This window comes from Canis aureus, chromosome 7, assembly GCF_053574225.1.
Source record: "Canis aureus isolate CA01 chromosome 7, VMU_Caureus_v.1.0, whole genome shotgun sequence".
NCBI classification, from domain to species: domain Eukaryota; kingdom Metazoa; phylum Chordata; class Mammalia; order Carnivora; family Canidae; genus Canis; species Canis aureus.
This window is the reverse complement of record NC_135617.1, coordinates 54,754,311-54,778,973: the sequence shown is the minus strand read 5'-3', so window position 1 is coordinate 54,778,973 and position 24,663 is coordinate 54,754,311. Positions and strand designations below refer to the sequence as shown.

The 24,663-nt window shown below is 36.7% G+C and overlaps 2 protein-coding genes across 3 annotated transcripts in view; both read right to left on the bottom strand.

Annotated features, from left to right (window-relative positions):
- Nucleotides 1–23,627, bottom strand: part of LOC144317397 (beta-defensin 110) — a 29,990-nt gene extending 6,363 nt beyond the window's left edge. Inside the window, exons 1-3 of one of the 2 annotated variants that reach the window (XM_077903701.1) lie at nt 23,541–23,627; nt 22,757–22,809; nt 1,228–1,429 (exon numbers count right to left, since the gene is read on the bottom strand). In XM_077903701.1, the coding sequence (XP_077759827.1) occupies nt 1,296–1,429; nt 22,757–22,760 (138 nt within the window). In that variant the 5' untranslated portion in view covers nt 22,761–22,809; nt 23,541–23,627 and the 3' untranslated portion in view covers nt 1,228–1,295. The other variant, XR_013383402.1, reaches the window with a different exon arrangement.
- LOC144317396 (beta-defensin 110-like) lies at nt 18,592–23,670 on the bottom strand. Its single transcript, XM_077903700.1, has 2 exons — nt 23,541–23,670; nt 18,592–18,883 (listed from the first exon to the last, which is right to left on the bottom strand). Exons 1-2 carry the CDS (start codon nt 23,593–23,595, stop codon nt 18,735–18,737), a joined length of 204 nt encoding a protein of 67 aa, XP_077759826.1. The 5' UTR covers nt 23,596–23,670; the 3' UTR covers nt 18,592–18,734.
- Nucleotides 23,671–24,663: the final 993 nt, after the last annotated feature.

Genomic DNA, 24,663 nt, shown 5'->3' with positions numbered 1-24,663 from the left:
ATGAAATTAAGTCATATTGTGTATTGATATATATCAATATATGTATACAATATAACTTAAATAATTCAGGTAGAGAAGCCTAAACAGTTTTAAGCACAATAACAACCTTCTGTTAAACTAAATGCCACTTTCTCATCCCTGGCCCCCAGAGCAACACAACTTTTGGAAATACAAAGGCCACCCTCTCCTCAGTGAAGATCTCTAGGATAAATAATATAGCCTTCAGGGAGGCCACACATGTGTCTTCATCCCTAGGCTCACTGTGACATTTCCTGAGCTATTTATGTATGTATCCCCTGCACAGTCATAGGAGCTGCTTTTGAAAACTGAAATTCTCTAACATCTAGAATTTTCTCACAACTCCTCTTAGACAAAACCAATCCTGCTAGACTTTTGTGGTGGACCTTGGAGAGAGGTGTTCTGTGTAGTTGGTCAGGTTCACTCATCAGCTTACTGAGCTTCCCTCCCTAAGACTCTACATGGCTTGTGGCATTCCAGTTCCTCCCCCAGCAAAATTAAAGATTCTCTCAATAAGACATCCTTTGGGAGTAGGCAGTTTAGCTGTCCAAACACAGTCCTAAATTGCTGGAATAAGAACAACTGTGACTGCAGTTACTTGTGGAATTTCATTTAAATAAATGATTACGTGGGTAAACAGAGCTTGCTCTCTTTCTCTCACCTTATTATTTATCCCTTTGCTGTGCCATGGATAGTATTTAACTGCCCAACTGAGAACTATTAAACTCTGTCATCAAATTGTCATCTCATAGGAACTGGTTAGATGCACACACAAAAAATCAGTAGGTGAGCCAAGATTGGAAGGCTTCACATGTGAAAAAGAGAAAACATGCATTTTCATTTAGGAAAGAGTTAAAATTATATTCAGAGAGATTTTAATGTGGAAAAAAGCAAGTATGAAGATAACCATGATTCTCATAGTAAACTGGCAATAAAAGTCCCATATATAAGTTTAGAGAGGAAGCAGAACAACTCAGATAAATAGCATGAATATCTGGATGCCAACATGGCCATAATGACATGATAAGCACGACTAGAGTCTGATCCCTTGTTTAATTAATATGTTCATCCATCTGACATACAAAGAAAATGGGCAATGAATAGACAGAATAGAAACTAAATTATTTTTATTTATATATGAACAGTGATACTGAAGGTCTAAAAGTGAGTATTTCTATTAAACATTGCAAACATTTTCTTTCTACCCACTCTTGAGTCAATAAGATGCATCTCTGTTCCAGATTTCGATGCTCAATAGTACTTCTGTTTTCCAGAGTTTATATGCAGCACTGATTTCTCCATTTAATGCAGTATCCGTAATCATATTCATCATCATCACAAAATGTTTTACATATTCCTTTCACTTTTGCACATCTCTCAAATCTATACTTTGGATCAAAGTTACTTCTGGCTGCAATCAAGAAAGATATGTAAAGTCATCAATCTAATTTTTCACTTGGGAGTCTTCTTACTGAGGGAACAAGAAAATCTGTTCTAGTTATATGATCGTGTGTGGGGGGATATGGAGAGTCTGGTATGTTAGGCAGTTTCATGGAAAAATTAAGCAGTTGTTGCAGAGAGTGACTGAGCTACAATCATTTTACTTGCACATATGTGTATGTCTGTATCTTGCAGTTCACATCAGTACTAAAATTTAGCTGGCTCCTGAGGGCTCTTGCCTTCCTATCTCTTTTTCCTACTTTATGAAGACCAGATTTACCCTCCCATTCTTTCATTAAGATGATATTTGTAGATCTCTTAAAAAATCTATAATTTTTATTTTCATTATTTTTTTCAATTTTTAAAATTTACTCTGATTGCCTCTTCACAGTATTATTTGTTCAATGCTTTCTTCTCCATTTCAGATCATACTCCTAATTTAAATTTATTTTAGTAGAGCAAATGGATATGTCCCTCTCACCAGTCTACAGTAATAATGAATGAATAGCATAACCTAGTAATTAATTATATGTATTTTTCTTCAACATTTTTAAAAAAGATTTATTTATTTATGAGAGAGAGAGAGAGAGGCAGAGAGAGAAGCAGGCTCCATGCCAGGAGCCCGACACGGTACCCGATCCTGGCACCCCAGAATCGTGCCCTGGGCCAAAGGCAGGCTCTAAACCACTGAGCCACCCAGGGATCCCCTTTCTTTGACATTTTTATGAAACTTTTATTGTTACAGCCAAAATGTAAACCTTATATAATAATGATGCTTTCTTCTCATTCTTTGTTATCTCCTATCTAGTATATCGTGATAATCATAATACAGTAAGCATGAAAATACTTATTAATAGAGTAGTTTGTGGAGGAAACAAAACACAAAATATATGCTCAGGAAACACATTGTGTTATACATTAAGCATTTAGTAAAAAGAGGATCCCCATGTTAGTCTAACAGTTTGCTGTGTGTCACCAAAGACAATGCAAAGAAGGATATCTTCCAAACTCATAGCTTTGTGTTCATGCGTTAAAATGGAAGCAAATATTTTTGTTAGTTAGGATTTTGTTTCTCTTGATTCAATTGTACTAAAACTAATGCCTTTAGGAAAGATACTCGGAAGCCAGGGTTACTTCCCTACCCCAAATTTTGTCATAATATTTAGTTATCTTGGATTAGTCATTCCTTCTATCTGCATGATAGAATATAATAAACATAGCTATCACAAGTATATTTTGAATATTAAATTTTGTATGCGTGTCAGGAAAAATAAAGCAAAATAATTTCATTACCATTTAGAGTATAAATTGAATTTAGATTAAAACTATATAATGTTAACTCATAAAACCTAATTGCACAGAACCTAAATGAAATTCAGAATGATGTTTCATTTCCATGTGGCAGGTGTTTGGGTACCTAGTATTTTCTAAGCATTTGGCTGAGAACTAGTCAGAAACTTCAAATGTAGAGAATGTAGAGAAGACTTTAAATGGACTAACTTTATTGTTGTTATTAATGTTAGTAGAAAAGAAAAAGAAGTTAAGCATTGAATGAAGAGATTATCAGAAGGGTTTTGCCATGTGAATATATATATGTCCTTTAGGAATGGGAAGCTAATTCATGATGACAGAGTCCCTGCTTAACCGGAATTTTGGTGAAATTTAAAATTATTTCAGAGCCATATTTGATATAACTAAAAGTAGGGAATAGTGTGATACATGGTTGCATTTTACTTTTTAAAAAATTTTTCCTGGGATAGGTACTTTTTAAGCTAATCAACATTCCCGAGGCTCTAATATCTTGTCAACCCACAAAATCCATGTTGACTTTTAATATATGTTAAATTCAGAAAAGAAAAATATGGATGTATAGTGATCATTTGTAACATGAAAATATACTACCATTGTTTTTCCTTATTATTTTAAAGAGTATAAATGTTTTAAATCATGAAAAAAATCAATAGAACTGCATGATCTGTAAATAAAAAGCTTTATTACAAAACTGGTTATATCACTTGTAGTCATTTGCAAATAATATATCATTTTAGAGTCAGCTATGTCATATGAAAATTGTGAAAGAAAATATTATGCTATTATGTTATAAACTGTACAATGTTATACAAATATCATCCATGAGTGCATATTTATGTGAGGTGATGAAACTGGTTGATATAAACCACATAAAAATAAAAATGAGTGACTAGAGGAAGGATGCATAGTATCTCTTTTATCTGTAAATACTTCTGCACATTTTATACATCACTGAAGAAATGGTCTGTGATGACTAATTTTCATGAAAAGAGATATATAAACACTAGTTGGAGGATCCACAAGGGGTATATATTTTGAATAGGTTTCTGAGAATCTGGGCAATAGTGGAGTGCTACAAATATGGTATAGGTCTGCTGTAAACAGCAAGCTGTAACAAGTCCTACATACACATGAATCGGGACAACTCTATTAAGAAATAGGTGTTTAAAAGCTCAGTGGCCTCCATGCAGTTGGTTAAATATTAGTTTTTCCAAACTCTGATGGGAGGGGTGTCTTCCTCCTAGGAGAAATGTATGGCATATATATCCCCATCTTCTAGCAACTTCTTTGCAGATGACATCTTTGTTTACCTTGTGTTGCAAATAGAGAGGCTGAGTTGAAAGTAGGAGGAGATATTTTGATTATGTCTACTCTTACTGGGTCCAAGTTGAAATCAAAGTAGGAGCATGGCCATAGGTCAGTTGGAAGTTTCTATATGTTTGAAAGGGTATGATCTTTCAGAATTAGAAAGTACTGTGTTTCAATCATGCATACTGTATTTATTAGCTGTGATACATTGGTCAAATGATTCAGTCCCCTGGATTTTGGTTTCCTCATGAAATCGAGGTTTTGTAAAATTTTAAAAGTTATAATGAGATAAAATATGTAAGCTTCTCTTATAATGTCAAAAAAAATGAATAAGCTGGGGATCCCTGGGTGGCTCAGTGGTTTAGCGCCTGCCTTCAGCTTAGGGAGTGAGCCTGCTTCTGCTTCTGCCTGCGTCTCTGCCTCTCTGTCTGTGCCTCTCATGAAAAAATAAATAAAATCTTTAAAAAAATTGAATAAGCCTTCAAAATCAGGTTATTCTCATACACTTTGTTTTTATTTTCCATTTGGATTTTTACTTAAAACTGACCCCACATGAAGCAGTGTTATTAGCATGTATGCCCTGCCATACTGTGAACACAAACCTCTAGTCTTAAAGCTACGTTAGGTTAGGCCACTGTTTGCCTTGTTCACTGATTTATTTCAGCATGTAGTAAAATGCTTGAAACAGAAATGTGTAAATACCTGACAAAATGATTGAGTGAAAGAATATGGTACCAGAGATCGATATTTAATTGCTGTTATATACAGGAAAACTCTCTGGATTTTATTACAATCTATCAGTTATGTCCTATGTCAACTGAGCCAATGACTTAATGCTTGTACTGATATCTTCAACTATAAATTATGTTGTTGAATAATATCTACTTCAGAGGGTTGTGTGGCAATCAAATGATATAATGTGCTGTAGCCCACAATTAGTATAAGTTTTATTGTCATCAGTATGAGCTGTTTATAGATTTGCATCAGGTTTAAAAGAAAACTTTTATTAAATCATTGTTTTTTCTTCACTTTCACTATTATATTAAGAGAAATCTTCTCTTGTGATTCATACAATACACATTTAAGTAAGCAATCATTTGTACTCGGCCCTGTGCTGGATGCAGATACAAAAATGAATAAAATAATTAAGCTCCTCATTCCCCAAAGTAAGCCAATTTTTTTTTGGAAATGAGGACGTAGAAATTGTATGGTTCACTTGCAAAGACAATCCTGAGGTATGAATAAAATGTTCTCAAAGCATAAATAAAAGAGCCATACCCTGGAAAGTCTATTTTACTACCACTACCACAACAATTATCAAAAGCTATACTTTATTCAGTATTCATTAGGTTTCAGGCTCTTTACTAAACAAGTAGTATTCATTATTTGACTTAATGCTCTAATAATCTTATAAGATAGGTATAACCATTCTCATTTCACCTATAAGAACAACTGAAGTAAAAAAATCTGCACAAGGTTTCAGAAAGAGTAGAAGTGGTTGAGGATGCTTCAAGGTTACTTATGTTGGACTCCAAACAAGTGTACCATTCAATCATTTTACTGAGGAGGGGACCTTTAGCTGCACCTTGAAGAGCCAATAGCATTATTTCTAGGAATTGAGGGGAAGTACTTTCAAGCCTTATATATTAATCATATTAAACATGGATATGGTATCTGAAATAATTTGAGATGTATGGAGAATGGTGTGACTTTTAGCAAGACTGAGGTGAAATGGGCGTGTCAGAAAACAGGGATGGCAGATTGGGCGATTGTGGCACAAGACTGCCACAGCTGAGGCGCTGAATATTCTCACAAATGGAATCGTGAAACTATGGAAATGTTAGGCACCTTCTTCCCTTTAAGGAAGGAATTAGAGAAAGTTTTGTAGCAGAGAGTCTATATACATGTTTTTAGAATGTTCTAAGTAAGAAATAATGAGAAAGATAAGTTAATGGGATTTCGAACGAAAAGAAGAAAGTGAGCATGGGAGATACTTGTGACTTAGAAGCAGCCCAATTTGGTAACTTTGGGATTGAGGATAAGAGTACCAGGAAGAAGAGCAGCGATAAGTGTTTTAGCCTTTGATGCTGTTTACTTGATGTTAACAATTAGTGAGGGGGCGGGGCAAGCAGGCGGAGGAGCAGGGGCCTCACCCCACGCACCCCACCAACTCACTAGGTAACTTCCAAACCATCCTGCACACCTACGATTGGACCTGAAATTTAAGGAGAGAACAGCTGGGATGCTACAGAGAGAAGGGTTTGCGCTTCTAACAAGGTGGGAAGGCGGAAAAAAAAAATAATAAAAAGAATCCAGTGGGGCAGGGGCCCCGCGAGGAGCCGGGCTAAGGGGGGCGGGAGCCCCGGGACAGGAGAGCCCACCCGGGAAGCGGGAACTGTAACAATCCGCACCGGACTCTTCCCGGAGGGAAAGGCTCAGCGAGGAACCCGGGCAGGACCGCAGGAGGGCGGTGGGGTCCCCAGCCTCCCGGGGTCACTAACAGGAGGTGCCCCGGGGACAGCGCCCCACACCCCGCGGCCAAGCGCAGTAAAGGGCTGGAGCACCTGGGGGGCCTCGGGGAGAAGCCGGGGGTTGGGGGTGGCTCTGGGCGGAGGGGGCTGCACCCTGCTGCCTTCGGGAGCCACGGCCCCAGGAGCGATGCCAAGGGTGCAGGCCCCGGACCCAGGGTGCTGGGGACACAGCGGGGATCCTGCGCTCCCCCAGGGACAGGCGGAGGCGGGGAGGACATAGGACGGTGAGGACGCTCCTGCCACCGGCGCCCCCAAGCTGTGCAGGTCAGCGCCCCCTGCCCGGGAGCATCCAGGCCCCTGCGGACTGGAAGACTGCCGTGGTTACTGCAGGAGCTAACTCCAGGGCTGGAGGGCTGGTCGCCGCCAGTGGGGTTGTTCCTCCTGGTGTCACCCTGTGCCCTGGGGGGGGGGGTGCCAGGGGACAGGGTCCTCAGGGGGTAAACAGCTCCCACTGAGCCTGGTACCTGGCAGAGGGCAGGGCAGCTCCCCCAGGTTCACACACCTGAGAGTCAGCACAGCAGCCCCTCCCCCAGAAGACCAGCTGGAAGGACAGGGGAAGAGCAAGTTCTGGACCCAGCAGCGCTGGAAAGCTCCAGGGGAAGTCGAGGGATTTACAGTATATAGAACCAGGGATCTCTGGGTGGCGCAGTGGTTTGGCGCCTGCCTTTAGCCCAGGGTGTGATCCTGGAGACCTGGGATTGAATCCCACATCGGGCTCCCGGTGCATGGAGCCTGCTTCTCCCTCTGCCTGTGTCTCTGCCTCTCTCTCTCTCTCTCTGTGACTATCATAAATAAATAAAAATTAAAAAAAAAAAAAAAAAGAACCAGAGGATATCCCCCTTGTTTTTTGTTGTTGTTGTTGTCTGTTTGTTTTTCTTTTTTTTCTTCCTTTTTTCCAGTACAACTTGTTTTTAGCCACACCACACTGAGCAAAATGACTAGAAAGAAGATCTTACCACAAAAGAAAGAATCACAAAGGGTGATTATCACAAAAGAGTACAAACAGTACTCTCTGCCATAGAGTTACAGAATTTGGATTACAGTTTGATGTCTAAAAGCCTATTCAGAATCACAATTATAAAGCTACTGGTGGCTCTAGAATAAAGTATAAAGGATTCAAGAGACTTCATAACTGTAGAATTTATTTTTTTTAATTTATTTTTTAATGGTGTTCAATTTACCAACATACAGAATAACCCCAGTGCCCGTCACCCATTCACTCCCACCCCCCGCCCTCCTCCCATTCTACCACCCCTAGTTCGTTTCCCAGAGTTAGCAGTCTTTACGTTCTGTCTCCCTTTCTGATATTTCCCAATTGCACTGTTGGGGATTTACCCCAAAGATACAGATGCAATGAGTGGATAACTGTAGAATTTAAATCTAATCAGGCCAAAATTAAAAATCAATTCAATGAGATGCAATCCAAACTGGAGGTCCAAACGACGAGGGTTAATGAAGTAGAAGAAAGAGTGAGTGACATAGAAGACAAGTTGATGGCAAGGAAGGATGCTAAGGAATAAAGAGAAAACAATTAAAAGACCATGAGGAAAGGTTAAGGGAAATAAATGACAACCTCAGAAGGAAAAATCTATGTTTAATTGGGGTTCCAGAGGGTGCCGAAAGGGACAGAGGACCAGAAAGCATATTTGAACAAATCATAGCAGAGAACTTCCTTAATCTGGGGAGGGAAACAGGCATTCAGATCCAGGAGATAGAGAGATCCCCCCCTAGAATCAATAAAAACTGTCCAACAGCTCGGCATCTAATAGTGAAACTTGCAAATTCCAAAGAGAAAGAGAAAATCCTTAAAGCAGCTAGAGACAAGAGATCCCTAATTTATAAGGGGAGAAATATTAGATTAACCGCAGACCTCTCCTCAGAAACCTGGCAGGCCAGAAAGGGCTGGCAGGATATATTCAGGGTCCTAAATGAGAAGAACATGCAGCCAAGAATACTTTATCCAGCAAGGCTCTCATTCAGAATAGAAGGAGAGATAAAGAGCTTCCAAGACAGGCAGGAACTGAAAGAATATGTGACCACCAAACCAGCTCTGCAAGAAATATTAAGGGGGACTCTGTAAAAGAAAGAGGAAGCCCAAAGAAATAATCCACAAAAACATGGACTGAATAAGTATTATGATGACACTGAATTCATATCTTTGAATAGTAACTCTGAATGTGAATGGGCTTAATGATTCCATCAAAAGGTGCAGGGTTTCAGACTGGATAAAAAAGCAAGACCCATCTATTTGCTATCTATAAGAGACTCATTTGAGACCTAAGGACACCACCAGCCTGAAAATAAAAGGGACAACTGTTTACCATTCAAATGGTCCTCAAAAGAAAGCAGGAGAAGCAATCCTCATATCAGATAAATAAAGTTTATCCCAAAGACTGTAGTAAGAGATGAAGAGGAGCACTATATCATACTTAAAGGATCTATCCAACAAGAAGACCTAACAATCATGAATATTTATGCCCCTAATGTGGGAGCTGCCAAGTATATCAATTAATAACCAAAGTTAAGACATACTTAGATAATAATACACTTATACTGGGAGACTTTAACATGGCCCTTTCTACAAATGACAGATATTCTAAGCACAACATTACTAAGAAACAAGGAATTTAAAGGAAACACTGGACAAGCTGGGTTTCACAGATATTTGCAGAACTTTACATCCAAATGCAACTTTATTCCTCCAGAATAGACTACATACTGGGTCACAAATCAGGTCTTAACCAATACCAAAAGATTGGGATTCTCCCCTGCATATTTTCAGACCAAAATGCTTTGAAACTTGAACTCAATTATAAGAAGAAATTTGTAAGACTCTCAAACACGTGGAGGTTAAAGAGCATCCTGCTAAAAGATGAAAGGGTCAATCAGGAAATTAGAGAAGAATTAAAAAGATTCATGGAAACTAATGAGAATGAAGATATAACTCTTCAAAATCTTTGCGATACAGCAAAAGCAGTCCTGAGAGGGAAATACATCTCAAAGCAAGCATCCCTCAAGAAACTGGGAAAAAACTCAAATACAAAAGCTAACTTTGCACCTAAGGGAACTGGAGAAAGAACAGCAAATAAAACCTACACCCAGGAGAAGAGAGAACTCAATGAAATAGAGACCAGAAGAACTGTAGAACAGATCAACAAAACCAGGAGTTGGTTCTTTGAAAGAATTAATAAGATAGATAAACCATTAGTCAGCCTTATTAAAAACAAAAAAGTCTCAAATTAATAAAATCACGAATGAAAAAGGAGAGATCGCAACCAATACCAAAGAAATACAAATGATTTTAAAAACATATTATGAGAAGCTATATGCCTATAAATTAGGCAATCTTCTAGGATGCATTTCTGGAAAACCACAAACTACCAAAACTGGAACAGGAAGAAAGAAAACCTGAACAGGCTAATAACCAGGGAGGAAATTGAAGCAGTCATCAAAAACCTCCCAAAACACAAAGTCCAGGGCCAGATGTCTTCTCAGGGGAATTCTATCAAACGTTTAAAGAAGAAGCCATATCTTTTACTGAAGCTGTTCCGAAAGATAGAAAGGGATGGAATACTTCCAAACTCATTCTATGAGGTCAGCATCACCTTAATTCCAAAACCAAACAAAGACCCCACCAAAAAATGAGAATTATAGACCAATATCCCTGATGAACACAGATGCAAAAATTCTCAACAAGATACTAGCCAATAGGATCCAATAGTACATTTAGAAGATTATTCACCATGACCAAGCGGGGTTTATCCCCAGGATGCAAGGCTGGTTCAACATTCGTAAAACAATCAACGTGATAGATCATATCAACAAGAGAAAAAGCAAGAACCATATGATCCTCTCAGTAGATGCAAAGAAAGCATTTGACAAAATACAGCATCCGTTCCTGATCAAAACTCTTCTGAGTGTAGGGATAGAGGGAACATTCCTCAGCATCTGTAAAGCCATCTACGCAAAGCCCACAGCAAATAATCATCTCAGTGGGGAAGCACTGGGAGCCTTTCCCCTAAGATCAGGAACAAGACAGGGATGTCCACTCTCACCACTGCTATTCAACACAGTACTAGAAGTCCTAGCCTCAGCAATCAGACAACAAAAAGAAATAAAAGTGATTCAAATTGGCAAAGAAGAAGTCAAACTCTCCCTCTTGCAGATGACATGATACTCTACATAGAAAACCCAAAAGCCTCCACCCCAAGATTGCTAGAACTCATACAGCAATTTAGCAGTGTGGCAGGATACAAACATCAATGCCCAGAAATCAGTGGCATTTCTATATACTAACAATGAAACTGAAGAAAGAGAAATTAAGGAGTCAATCCCATTTACAATTGCACCAGAAAGCATAAGATACCTAGGAATAAACCTAACCAAAGAGGTAAAGGATCTATACCCTAAAAACTACAGAACACTTCTGAAAGAAATTGAGGAAGACAGAAAGAGATGGAAAAATATCCCATGATCATGGATTGGAAAAGTTAATATCGTGAAAGTGTCAGTGCTACCCAGGGCAATTTACACATTTAATGTAATCCCTATCAAAATATCATAGACTTTCTTCAGAGAGTTGGAACAAATCATCTTAAGATTTGTGTGGAATCAGAAAAGACCCCAAATAGCCAGGGGAATATTAAAAAAGAAAACCAGGGCTGGGTACAGCACAATGCCAGATTTCAGGTTGTACTACAAAGCTGTGGTCATCAAGATAGTGTGGTACTGGCACAAAAACGGGCACATAGATCAATGGAACAGAACAGAGAATCTAGAAGTGGACCCTCAACTTTATGGTCAACTAATATTCGACAAAGCAGGACAGACTATCCACTGGAAAAAGGACAGTCTCTTCAATAAATGGTGCTGGGGAAATTGGACAGCCACATGCAGAAGAATGAAACTAGACCATTCTCTTACACCACACACAAAGATAAACTCAAAATGGATGAAAGATCTAAATGTGAGACAAGAATCCATCAAAATCCTAGTGTAGAACACAGGCAACACCCTTTTTGAACTTGGCCACAGCAACTTCTTGCAAGATATATCTATGAAGGCAAGGGAAACAGAAGCAAAAATAAATTATTGGGACTTAATCAAGATAAAAAGCTTCTGCACAGCAAAAGAAACAGTCAACAAAACTAAAAGACAGCCTACAGAATGGGAAAAATACTTGCAGATGACGTATCAGATAAAGGGCTATTATCCAAGATCTATAAAGAACTTATTAAACTCAACAGCAAAGAAACAAACAATCCAATCATCAAATGGGCCAAAGACATGAACAGAAATTTCACAGAGGAAGACATAGACATGGCCAACAAGCACATGGGAAAATGCTCCTCATCCCTTGCCAACGGGGAAATACAAATCAAAACCACAATGAGATACCACCTCACACCAGTGAGAATAGTGAAAATTAACAAGACAGGAAACAACAAATGTTGGAGTGGATGTGAAGAAAGGGGAACCCTCTTGCACTATTGGTGGGAATGTGAACTGGTGCAGCCACTCTGGAAAACTGTGTGGAGATTCTTCAAAGAGTTAAAAATAGACCTGCCCTACGTCCCAGCAATTGCACTGCTGGGGATTTACCCCAAAGATACAAATGCATTGAAATGGCAGGACACCTGAACCTCAATATTTATAGCAGCAATGTCGACAATAGCCAAACTGTGGAAGGAGCCTCGGTGTCCATCGAAAGATGAATGGATAAAGATGTGGTCTACATTTAAAATGGAATATTACTCAGCCATTAGAAATGACGAATACCCACCATTTGCTTCGATATGGGTGGAACTGGAGGGTATTACGCTGAGTGAAGTAAGTCAATTGGAGAAGGACAAACATTATATGGTCTTATTCATTTGGGGAATATAAAAAATAGTGAAAGGGAATAAAGGGGAAAGGAGAGAAAATGAGTGGGAAATATCAGTGAGGGTGATAGAGCATGAGAGACTCCTAACTCTGGGAAACGAACAAGGGGTAATGGAAAGGGAGGTGGGTTGGGGGTTGGGGTGACTGGGTGATGGGCCCTAAGGGGGTCACTTGACGGGATGAGCCCTGCATGTTATGGTATATGTTGGCAAACCGAACTCCAATAAAAAAATAAATAGAAAAAAATAAATAATTTGATACTGTTAAAAAAAAACAATTAGTGAAACGGAGAATAAAAGGTGGGGTTGCAGATGTGAGCCTTTCTGAATAAGATGAGCTCTATTTGGATATACTGAGATTAAGGAATTTGGAGGCCAGGCAGATAAGTTCCCCAACCAAAAATAAATACAACTTTATGGTTTGGGAAGATTGAGAAAAAATATTTGTTGATCACAGAAGTCATTACAGCAAACAAGATAATCTCAGGAAAGCATATAAAACAAGAAGAAAAGGGACTCAGAGAAAAGGTACTAGAAGCCACTCCAACCATTTAGAGACCATCTAATAATTGTCAGATACTTGTCAAAACAGTGATCAACTTGAGCAGTGTGCAGCAATCCACAAGATGAAGAATTAAAACATCAGTAAGAAGATTTTCAGTTAATTGATGGGTGGGTTAATGTATGGGGCAGAGAGTGGAGATTATGAGTCTTGGCTGTTTTTCAAGAAGTTTGGTGAAGAATAGAAGAGAGCAGGTTAGAAAGTAGGTTAAAGAAAGAAAATCTTTCATGAAATCTGGCTAATTCTACTTTTAACATATCCAGAACCCTACCATTCCTCATTGTTTTTATTGTTAGCACCTTGGACTGAGCTACCATAATGTATGGTTTATATTACATTAATATCTCCTAACTCAGGAAAGCATTTCGGAGGCTTTAAAAAACAAAACAAAACAAAACAAAACAAAAAACAAAAAAACGAAATTCAATTCACGTTTTTCCTCTGGTTAAAGTCCATTCAGAATAGAGGGCTAAGATCCCTTCTCATTCCTAAAAAAACTCTGGGTAATCTGCCAAAACATATCGTTTCTGACGAGCTCACACAGGACTCTCCTCCCAACTCATTCTTCTCTAGGCCTCTTCACAGGCATTCTCCATCAATCTCATGTGTGTTTCCATGATGCTTCTTGGCCTCTGTCAATTTTTTGCTTAAATGATAACTTTTCAGTAAAAGCCTCCTCAAAAATTCTATCAAAGAAACAAACAATCCAATCATGAAATGGGCAAAAGACATGAACAGAAATCTCACAGAGGAAGACATAGACATGGCCAACATGCACATGAGAAAATGCTCTGCATCACTTGCCATCAGGGAAATACAAATCAAAACGACAATGAGATACCACCTCACACCAGTGAGAATGGGGAAAATTAACAAGGCAGGAAACAACAAATGTTGGAGAGGATGCGGAGAAAAGGGAACCCTCTTACACTGTTGGTGGGGATGTGAACTGGTGCAGCCACTCTGGAAAACTGTGTGGAGGTTCCTCAAACAGTTAAAAATATACCTGCCCTACGACCCAGCAATTGCACTGTTGGGGATTTACCCCAAAGATACAAATGCAATGAAACGCCGGGACACCTGCACCCCGATGTTTCTAGCAGCAATGGCCACGATAGCCAAACTGTGGAAGGAGCCTCGGTGTCCAACGAAAGATGAATGGATAAAGAAGATGTGGTTTATGTATACAATGGAATATTACTCAGCTATTAGAAATGACAAATACCCACCATTTGCTTCAACGTGGATGGAACTGGAGGGTATTATGCTGAGTGAAGTAAGTGAGTCGGAGAAGGACAAACATTATATGTTCTCATTCATTTGGGGAATATAAATAATAGTGGAAGGGAGAAGAAATGTGTGGGAAATATCACAAAGGGAGACAGAACGTAAAGACTGCTAACTCTGGGAAACGAACTAGGGGTGGTAGAAGGGGAGGAGGGCGGGGGGTGGGAGTGAATGGGTGATGGGCACTGGGTGTTATTCTGTATGTTAGTAAATTGAACACCAATAAAAATAAATAAATAAATAAAATGTCACTTTTGAGTCCCTTAACTCTTCTAACAGAAATTTGCTTATTTACTATCTTTACTGTCTACATTTGTCTCCACTTCTAGAATATGAAGCTCCACAAAGATAGGAAATATTGCCTGTTTTGTATATTGATGTATCCCAATCTTATTACATTATGGCTACACATAGTAGGTTCTCAAGGAGTACCTATTGAATTAGTAAATAAATGAGAGAGGGGGTGTGGAATGCAATCTCTAACATATTGTCAGTGTTATGAATTGACATTGCTCTTCTTGGAAGCAGATCTCATGTCTTACTCATTTTTTTTTAACTCTATCAAAGTGTATAGTTACTTAAAACTCAGTTTGTAATAAGTAAATATCAGTTCCTTATGATAGGAGCTGTAATTTTTTTTTTATTTTCAAATCCCAACCTGCAACATCATATCCAAGAAGAAGCAAGCTATTAGTCAGATGTTATCTGAGTAAATTACTATTAGAATTAGATTTTGTCCTTGTCCAAGGACATTGAGATTAAATAAATACTAAAATGGAACAGATTTGAATGTGTGATATCTTCTGCTCCTAGTCGTATATGGGAATATGATGATGATAGACCTCATTTCAACAGCATGCTTTTAACTGATTCGGGAGTGTATTGAGCTATTAACTACAATAAAAATACCCAACACCTGGTGGTGTTGACCCTATTTCATCAGGGTCACTACAAATCGAGATTCATAGAAAGCTAAAACTGAAGGAAAATACACTGCACGGAAATTTCAAATCTGGACTAAATGAGAGAAAAATGTAAAACTTTCAGCTCTTTAGAGCTAACTACAGTTGACCCTTGAAAAATGCGGGGCTTAGAGGCATTGACCACCACCTCCCATCTTCCCACACTGTTGAAAATACACATATGACTTCTGACTCCCCCCAAACTTAACTACATATAGACTACTGTTGACTAGAAGCCTATGGATAATATAAAGTCAATTGACATGTATTATGTATGCCATATATATCATATACTGTATTCTTACAATAAAGTAAGCTACAGGAAAGAAAATGCTATTAAGAAAATCATAAGGGAGACAAAATACATTTGTAGTGCTATACTGTATTTATCTAAGAAAATCCACATACTAATGGATTCATACACTTCAAACTCATGTTGTTCAAGGATCAACTGCAGTTTAATATTATCTAGTTGTTTTGTCAGTTAATCCAATGAAAGTTACAATGCATAAGCCAGAGATTTGCCAGAAATCTTTCCTTATGTAAGTATTTAGCTTTTGTCCTTTTGTTTACTTTTTAGTTGTTGTAAACAAATTCTGAGGTCAATATGAATAATTAGTGACACCCATTTCTAAGGAAATAAGATGCAGAACTTTATCAAAAGGGCTTCTAGAATGTTTAGTCAATATCACAGACAGCACACAGTTAAAAGGTTTCTGCAGGGAAGAATATTAATGTCATAGTTGATGTCCATAGGTTTATATTCTCCTTCAAGTTTGTCATATTAATTCCTTGGGCTGAAGGAAGGCTGGAAGATTGAATATACACTGAGCCATACAAGGAGAGACAAGTTCAGAAACGTAGATGGTTTTGGTTTTCTCTTTTAAGCACTGAGGATTGGAGGGTCTACCAGTACACATTAGTTCAAATGCAGAGATGTCTTGGGTATCTCTCAGAAAACCTCTTATCATCTACTGCTTCTTGGTGGCCAATAAAAAACACAATTCTTATTTGTTCCATATTAATATTATATTAAGCTTCTCAATTCTACATTATAGGTCTTGATACAATGATAGTCTGGTTGGGTAAGATAAAATCAAACATTTCATTTCTTCTCAATAAGGCTAATATATTTATTATTCAAAAGTTGGGCTAATTTTTTTTTCAGGATCACCAATGTATCATCTCTATCTCATATGTAATAAAATATGAACATTTCAAATAGTTTTCATAAGACACAGAAAATGTGCTGACTGAAAACATTATTGATTTTTTTGTTTCCATTTTTTTTTTAATTTTTAAATTTCTGTGAGAATGGATGCTTATTTATAAGCTAGTGTTTCTAAATCAGGAGTGATTTTTGCTTCTAAAGGGGATATTGGAAAATGTAGATAGACATTTTTGATTGTCACAATTAGGGGAAGAGGTGCTTTGGCATCTGGTGGGTAAGGGATAATAAGAAACATCTTATTGCTGCAGATACGTGCATAGGATAGCTGCCACAACAAAGAATTGTCTGGGTCAAAAAGTCATTAGTTTTCAGGTAGAAAAATTCTGTTTAAATAAATACTATAAAATATTTTTGAATACTTTTTATTTATTATACTTGCAATATAAATATTACTGCAAGGAACACATTGATAACTCAAAGTCTATTTTACATTATTAAAATATGTGAAAGATAATGCATGTGAGTCTCCAATGTGTGCTTAGAAAGTAATTGCTTCATAATGGGAACTCATATTTTTATTGAAATAAAACAAAAAAAAGTAAATAGCCCCTTATGATGGAAATATATCAAAAAACTTTATCTAAATAGAGAAAAATTCTTCCTTTCTCTGTGCATGTCACCATAATACATAATGCTTAGTATGAACACGAACCCCTATATCTCATATTTGCGTTTAGAAGTTTGCCGTAATAAAAACATCAAGAGATGGCAAATGGCAACTACACTACCGTAAGCACTTTGTGATGTATAGAATTGTCAAATCACAATTAGTTTCACACCTGAAACTAATATAATACTGTGTGTCAACTATACCTAAAATAAAAAGAAAGAAAAGTAAACAGTAAAAAGAAAGAAAAGAAGTAAGGATGATGGAAAGAAGGAAGGAAGGAAGAATAAATATATCCAGAGGGTGAGGCCTGGAAACTCTGACTTCTCATCTCCTCTGAGTCCAAGACTGGGTCACATATATCCACAAAATAAATTTCATTTTACTTAGTTAAATGATCAAAAAATATGTTTAATTTTATTTTGGGGGAAGGGAAGTTACTGTTTTATGTCTTTGCTATGCTACTGATGATGTTTTTTATAAAAAAAATAATTCCAAATTAATACCAATAACTAAGCTGTATTCCTAAACTCATAAAAGAAGTAGAATATGCATTTTTGAATAGCAACTGTATGATACATATGCATTGCTAAGAATGTTGTAGGGGAAAATACTGTGGCCCTTCAGAGGAAGTAGCAAGAGGAACTCAGGCAGAGTGGAGCTGAAAATGCAGGTTACTCCTTTCTGTCACTGGGTGTTTCCTCAGACAGGATCATCTCTGGACTGAGGAGGGCAACTCAGTTGTTAGCCATAGTTTCTGTCTTTCTTCATCAAAAAATGTAATACCTTCACGTCACTCTTCTCTTTCATTTTTACTCACTCTTTTTTTTTCTGATACACATTTTTTTCTCCACTAAATAATAAATAATCAGAAGGGTGCCTGGGTGGTGAAAAAAAAAAAAAAGAGAGTCTGACTCTTGGTTCCAGCTCATATCATGATTCAGGGTCATGAGACAGAGCCCCTCATTCAGCTCCATGCTCAGTGCAGTCTGCTTGAGACTCTCTCTCCTCCCTCTGCTTCTCCACTCGTGTTCTCTCTCTTTCTCAAATAGACAAATCCTTAGAAAATAATAAGGACAGAAATTGGACCTCATTGTGATTACCTTAGCTCTTCTGTTCTTATACTGATTCTTTTCTTCTCTTTCTCTCATGAGCAGGATCTGCACTCTCAATATCTAGTCTCACAAGCCCTATGGATTTATATTGTTTCATGGAAATCTATAGAACAGTGTTTAAAGATAAAATTAAAGCACATTTCTATTGGAGGCTTGCAGAAATACATTTCTCCCATTTCTTTGACCTAGGGTTTCTTATGGTATTACTTATGTCAACCAACACATAGCACATAGAACTTTGAAGAGTTCTTGAGGAACTTGCATAAAATAAATTCTGCTTACTTCTGGCACCAAGAGATCAAGAGAAAATGCAATATAAAGGCACCAGATACATGTGTGACATAGAACCACATCTGAATGGCTCAATATTAAATTTTATTTAATTGAGATACACAGGCCTTGAAGAATATTCTGAGAAGACTTAGTAACACTGGTTCTTTCTTCTTGGAGCATGTATCTCTTTCTTGTCTTCTGTCAGCTTTACTTCTGCAAGCAGCAATGAGTTGCAGGTCGCATGCAGAAAGCAATTCTAATTTCACTTTCATGGCACTCAAGTCTACATCGGCCATTACCCTTTCTGCACTGTCTCCTCAAATCCAAGCTACCATATTGGGGATATTTCTTTGTGGCTGTAAGAAGGAAAGAATGACTGAAATTAACAATTTAGCTGTAACACACCTATATTTTAAAGGGAGAAAGTACAAGAAGTATAAAATTATTGTGTAGGCCAAAAAAAAATATCTCCCTTTTAATTAATGACTGGGAAAATCTTAGTGAGGAAAGTTTAGGTGAAGGTACCATCCCTTGGTGCAAGAGAAAATCCTGAAAATCAGAAAGTGTCTTGGACCTAAGTTAGATGTGCCAGCTTGCTTCCTTACAAGTCACTGTGTAGTAACTCAAGTATAGTTCCCCAAATCAACAGTTTAAAAAGAGCTCATAATTGACCTTCTCTCCACAATTATCCAATTGAATTTGAGCTCCCCTTTTCTGTTCTCACAAACATTATTTAGACAAAATGTTTTACTTTCTTGGTTCTTCAACAGACTTCTACTGGAGCTTGATTTTACTTTGCCAAAATATTGAGTAAGAAGCAATGTTAAGCAATTTGTCTGTATTCGTACAACTCTCCAGGGTATTTTGGGATTTACTTCACCAAAGAAATGATCTACCTTAGACACATGTCTGAAGACAGCATTGGTTAAAAAAATGGGAATGATTAGAAGGTGAGGCCAGCCATTATTGGGCATTACATGATTTCTAACATTGCCAGTGCTCTGAACTACATGTTTTATCTTGTAGCTTGTAGATTGACTTTCACTTAAGGTTAAAATTAAAGTAGCTGGAGATACTTGGGGAATTGGAAGATGTTGGTCTAATAGATTGTAAGATTCATTCTAAACCAAAAATACTTTAATTTTATATTTCACCATATATGTTGACCCATGTGTTTTCAGAAAACCTATGTTTTCAAGTATTTTTTTAGACATATCACTTTTGATAAGAAATCATCTTACACCTATAGTGAGATTGAGGGGAACTGGTGAGGGAGAATTCTAAATATTGCCAATGACTGACCAAAAGGCAGACAAATATTTTTTATGTTCATAGTATGAAAGCAAATAAATTTTGCCACTAATTCAACCATTAATTAGGTTTGGTGTTCCAGTCAGTACCTATAAAGACCAGGCCTTTCTACCTAGACATGTAGTCTATGTTTCCAAGAGTTGATGATGACTTGTGATACTTCTTAGTGAATACCTAGACTCAGAGCTACATTATCTATATTATTAGTATAAATAGCTGATATAAAACTAGCTCTTCTATTAAAATTATCTCTCTTCTTACTATAATTGAAGCAATGAAAAATATGACACAATTAACAGCAGAAAAAAAGTTACTTTGTGCAGAGTAAATGTTAACTTCTAAATGTCATCATTTATTGTACAGTTTCTGAGGAGTTACTGTTTTCAAACCCATGTATGAATTGCCAGTGACAGAAACCTGAATTATACTCACTTTAGACAAGAGGGCTGTCACACTTATCACCGTGTTGTTCAGTACTCCACCCTAAACTGGCCTCACTCCTTCTCTTATTCATTCTTTGGCTTTTTCACCTTTCTAAAAATATTATCTTCTTTTTCTCACTTTGAGCCCTACATATGTGTATTCCTCAGGCCTGTGTCTTTGAATCACTAATATTCATCTTTGTAAGCCCCCACCCACTCATTTAACTATAATATATATTCCCTGTTAAGCTCTAAACCAATCCCTAAGTACAGGGTTTCTCACCCTAAACACTATTGAGTTGAATAATTCTTTGCCGTGGGATACTATCCTGTTGATTTAAGAATGTTTAGCAACATCCTTGGCCTCCACTCACTAGATGCCAATAGTACCAGTTGTGACAATTTAAAAGGTCTCCAGACATTGAACAATGTCCCTTTGGGGGGAAAGTTGCCTCTAATTGAAAACACTGCTTTAAGTGATTAAAATTACTTTTCTAGTGATGCCGTGATAAGCCAAACATATTATCTCCATCTTCAGATATATTGTTCAAATACTGTCTTCTCTCTGAAGTCTCTTCTGATCACTTTCAGGAAAGTAAGTCTCTTTACACTGCTTTCATAAAATCACTTCATATGTATCATTCAGATTTCATCTATCAACGTGTTCATATGCTAGGGAATTTCTTTAAACAATACATAAGGTTTTACCTAACATATAAGTTAGAAATGGGCAAGATATTTCCTAGAATATTTTTCAACCTATAATTTCTTTTTATTTTCACTCACCTGCTATTTTGTTCTTTAGGCTACCATTAAGCTTCTTGGAAAATGGGGGGGCAAGGGTCGGGAATAATGACTATTCTTTCAACACAAAATTATATTATCCTAGGGGCACCTGGGTGGCTCAGTCAGTTGGACATCTGCTCAGGTCATGATTCTGAAGTCCTGGGATCAAGTTCTGCATTGGGCTCCCTTTTCAGCAAGGAGTCTGTTTTTCCCTCTCCCTCTGACCTTCCTCACTGCTCATGATCTTGCTTACTTGCTCTCTCTCTCTCAAATGAATAAATAAAAAAATCTTAAAAAACAAAAGCTATACTATCCCACATTCAAAGTACATGTCAGATTTGAAGAGAAGTGATTATTGGCAATAACAATTTTTTTCAGTGTGGCAGATAAACTAAAACAATACATGAGAGTGAAACAACATCCCAGTTCTAGACATTTGGTGCATTTATAACCTCTCAAAATGAAGAGGAAAGTGAAATGACTTCAGTGGAAATTTTCCTGTGTAGACAGTTTAGTGGCTTCTATCTGGACATCTCTTCATCTGTAAGCGTCCAAGTTGGAAAAAAGAATGAGGTTTACTACCTCAATTTTGAGTAAGGACTTCTATACTTTGCAGGTGAGATGCAAAAAACAACTGAAGAACTCAAGAAGAGTCATACATATAACATTTTATGCAATTTAAATCAACCACCATATGATGAACTGTAAGTTGAAAGACAACATCCTTATTGCTTTATTATTTTTTACAATGTCTATATTTCCTATCACAACTTTTCTAAAATTGTAGAAAAAATACGTAACTTGACATACATATATTTTTTTACTTTGAGATTTTTTTTTGTCAGTAATGGTGGTTCTAAAAGTTTGGTTGATATGTGATTAACAAGGACAATGGCTTTCCTTTGAAAATAAAAGAAAAAACATACAAAAAGTTAATAACACTGATGTTGTAATCTATGTTACTGTATCCCCAACTGGTTTTTAATCTCTAAGTCTACAGGACACATGATTTTTCCAGTTTGTTGATGTACGAATAGCTTTCACTGTTGGTAGATACACCTGATATAGCTCTTACAAAGAAAAAATAAGTTACTAAAACAGAAAAAAAGCTTGACATAATTATCTATTCATGCTAGCTATTGTTGAAATTAAAAGAAGAAAAAGATTTATCACATGTTAAAAGCTGTATGAATCTGCATAGAATTTTTTTTTTGGCCCTTTCTAGAAAGAGCTGGGAAAAAAATCCAGAGATCTTTTTGAATTTTTGAGTGGAGGGAATTTTTGAACAGAGAGAAAGGAAGTTATATTCTCTTAGATAGATGAACAATGGATTGTAATTGTTTGTTACTTTAGTGATGCTTGGTCTCTATTTAGAATTTTACCCACTTGCAACTTTTAAATGATATTTATCAGTTAATAGTGTATATATTTTTAGATCATCAATATGATTATATAATATTTATAATGAAAGAATAAGCTAATTTACTCTCCTAGGCCTCTATTATGATGTCTATTGGGGCTAAAGAAATCAGCCAGGAACTAAAAAGAATATTTTCTGAAAGTAGTAAAGTTTGAATCTAATTTTAGTGCCAATTAGGTAAACTTGAGCTAATCCTTTCATCTTAATTTCTTTAAAAAAGAAGGTAGTAGACTCAATGATCTCTTCTTTTCCAAAATGTATTATTATATTTCCTTACAAGTCATACTTACACATTAACTCAGGAGGAGAGAATCTTGTTACATAATTGTTGTGAAAAGGTAGCCTTTGAGGGTAGAAAAATAAAACTCATGAAAAACAGCTTGCGTACAAGGTGTTATACTCAACATCCATGTGATCTATAGCACTCAAAGACAGAAAGGTAGTGACCAGGACTGTATACATAAAAGCTAACAAAGGACATGATTTGTCTGTACACCTAGAGCAGAAGAGTAAGAAAGGCTTCTGCTCACTGGAAGTATTATACTGGTATAGAACGAAAGGAAGGAAAAGCTAAATAGATCTTTCTCTGGCACTGAACCATCTATCCCTTATCTGTTGTTTATCATACAGAATATGTTTCTTCCAATAAGAAAAAATTCTAACAAATTGCTCCAGGATAAAGCTGACAAGACTAATGTATTTATCTAATTGTTTTAAACTTTTTATTTTGAAGTCAGTTTAGATTTATAGAAGAGTTGCAAAGGTAATAGAGGCGAAACTCTCATTATGGTAACATCTCACATAACCATGCTTACATTATCAAAACTAAAAAATGAACATTGATAAAATACTATCAACTAAATTGTAAATTTTATTCACATTTCACCAGTTTTCCCACTATTGTCTTTTAAAAACATTTTTTTTTTCCTCTTCTGGGGTCCAAGCCAGAGTACCACATTGCAGTTCATATAAAAATGTTTTAATCCCTAAGTTATTACTATACTTTTAACAAGAAACAACTTATGTCTCCTCAAATTCATTAGCCCAAATAAGTCCATAAACATTTCATGTTACCTGGTAAAATTGTGACCCAAAAGAGCAGAATAAAGAAAAAGAGATGAATCTTCATGGTGGAATTTCTTAGGAAAAAAAAATAAATGTCACCAGATCTTTTTAAAGTCAGGTGTTTCCAAATAAGAAAAGAGAGAATCCTTTTATTTTTATATTCTCCTGGGAAGTGGTTTTAACTACTGAGGCTTATCAATAGTGAGAACATTTGTATGCTTGGTTGAATTGTGTCATGCTCAAAGAACACAGTCACAAGAATTATTATTAAATTTTTCCCATAAAAGTAAAATCTGCTTCTGTTACTTTAAATAGATTCTCCTGAAAACACAAACTTTAAGAGACTTGTAGAGGAAATGTGCTTGTATTGCTAAAACATCAGGGTGGAAATGTTATAGAAATATATTCTTCTATTTTATGTTACATGATGTTAAATATTCTAATATTTTTAATATTAAATTACTGAAAAAAATAAATTACTGAATGTCTGAAACATTGGGATTTTATAGCTATACGTTTCCATTGAGATCACTTTTGTTTACAGTTGAGAACCAGGGAGGTGGAATTGTTTATTTAGATTAATATCTGTGTAATTATTTAAATGTAACTTGATCAAAATATTCTGGATTCACTAATGAATATGGGAAATACTGTATACAATAGATTTTTAAGTATGACTTAAAATTTTAAAGACTTAGGAATTTCCTATAATAAATTATCTGATTTCACAATTCTAATGTCTACTGTTTTTTAATTCTGCTGATGAAACTGAAAGTGTATTTAATCCAATTTGCATATTGCCCACATCTGTCATTTCACATATAGGAGGAAAAGCTGGAAGTTTTGCACAATACCCAGAAGCCGATGCTGTAAGCAGAGAACAGCTAATTGATCCTCTCCTACCACCAAGTCAAGAGATTTTCTAGGACAATGGTTCTTAAACTTTAGCTACATCACAATCCCCTAGAGGGCTTGTTAAAAACAAATTGCAAGGCTCCACCTCCAGTATTTCTGATTTAGTAGGTCTAGAATGGAGTCTAACAATTGTACTTCTAACAAAATCCTGGATTGCTAAAACTGCTATAAAGGGCCACATATTACTCCAAGAAACCTGATTCATCCAATCTACTAA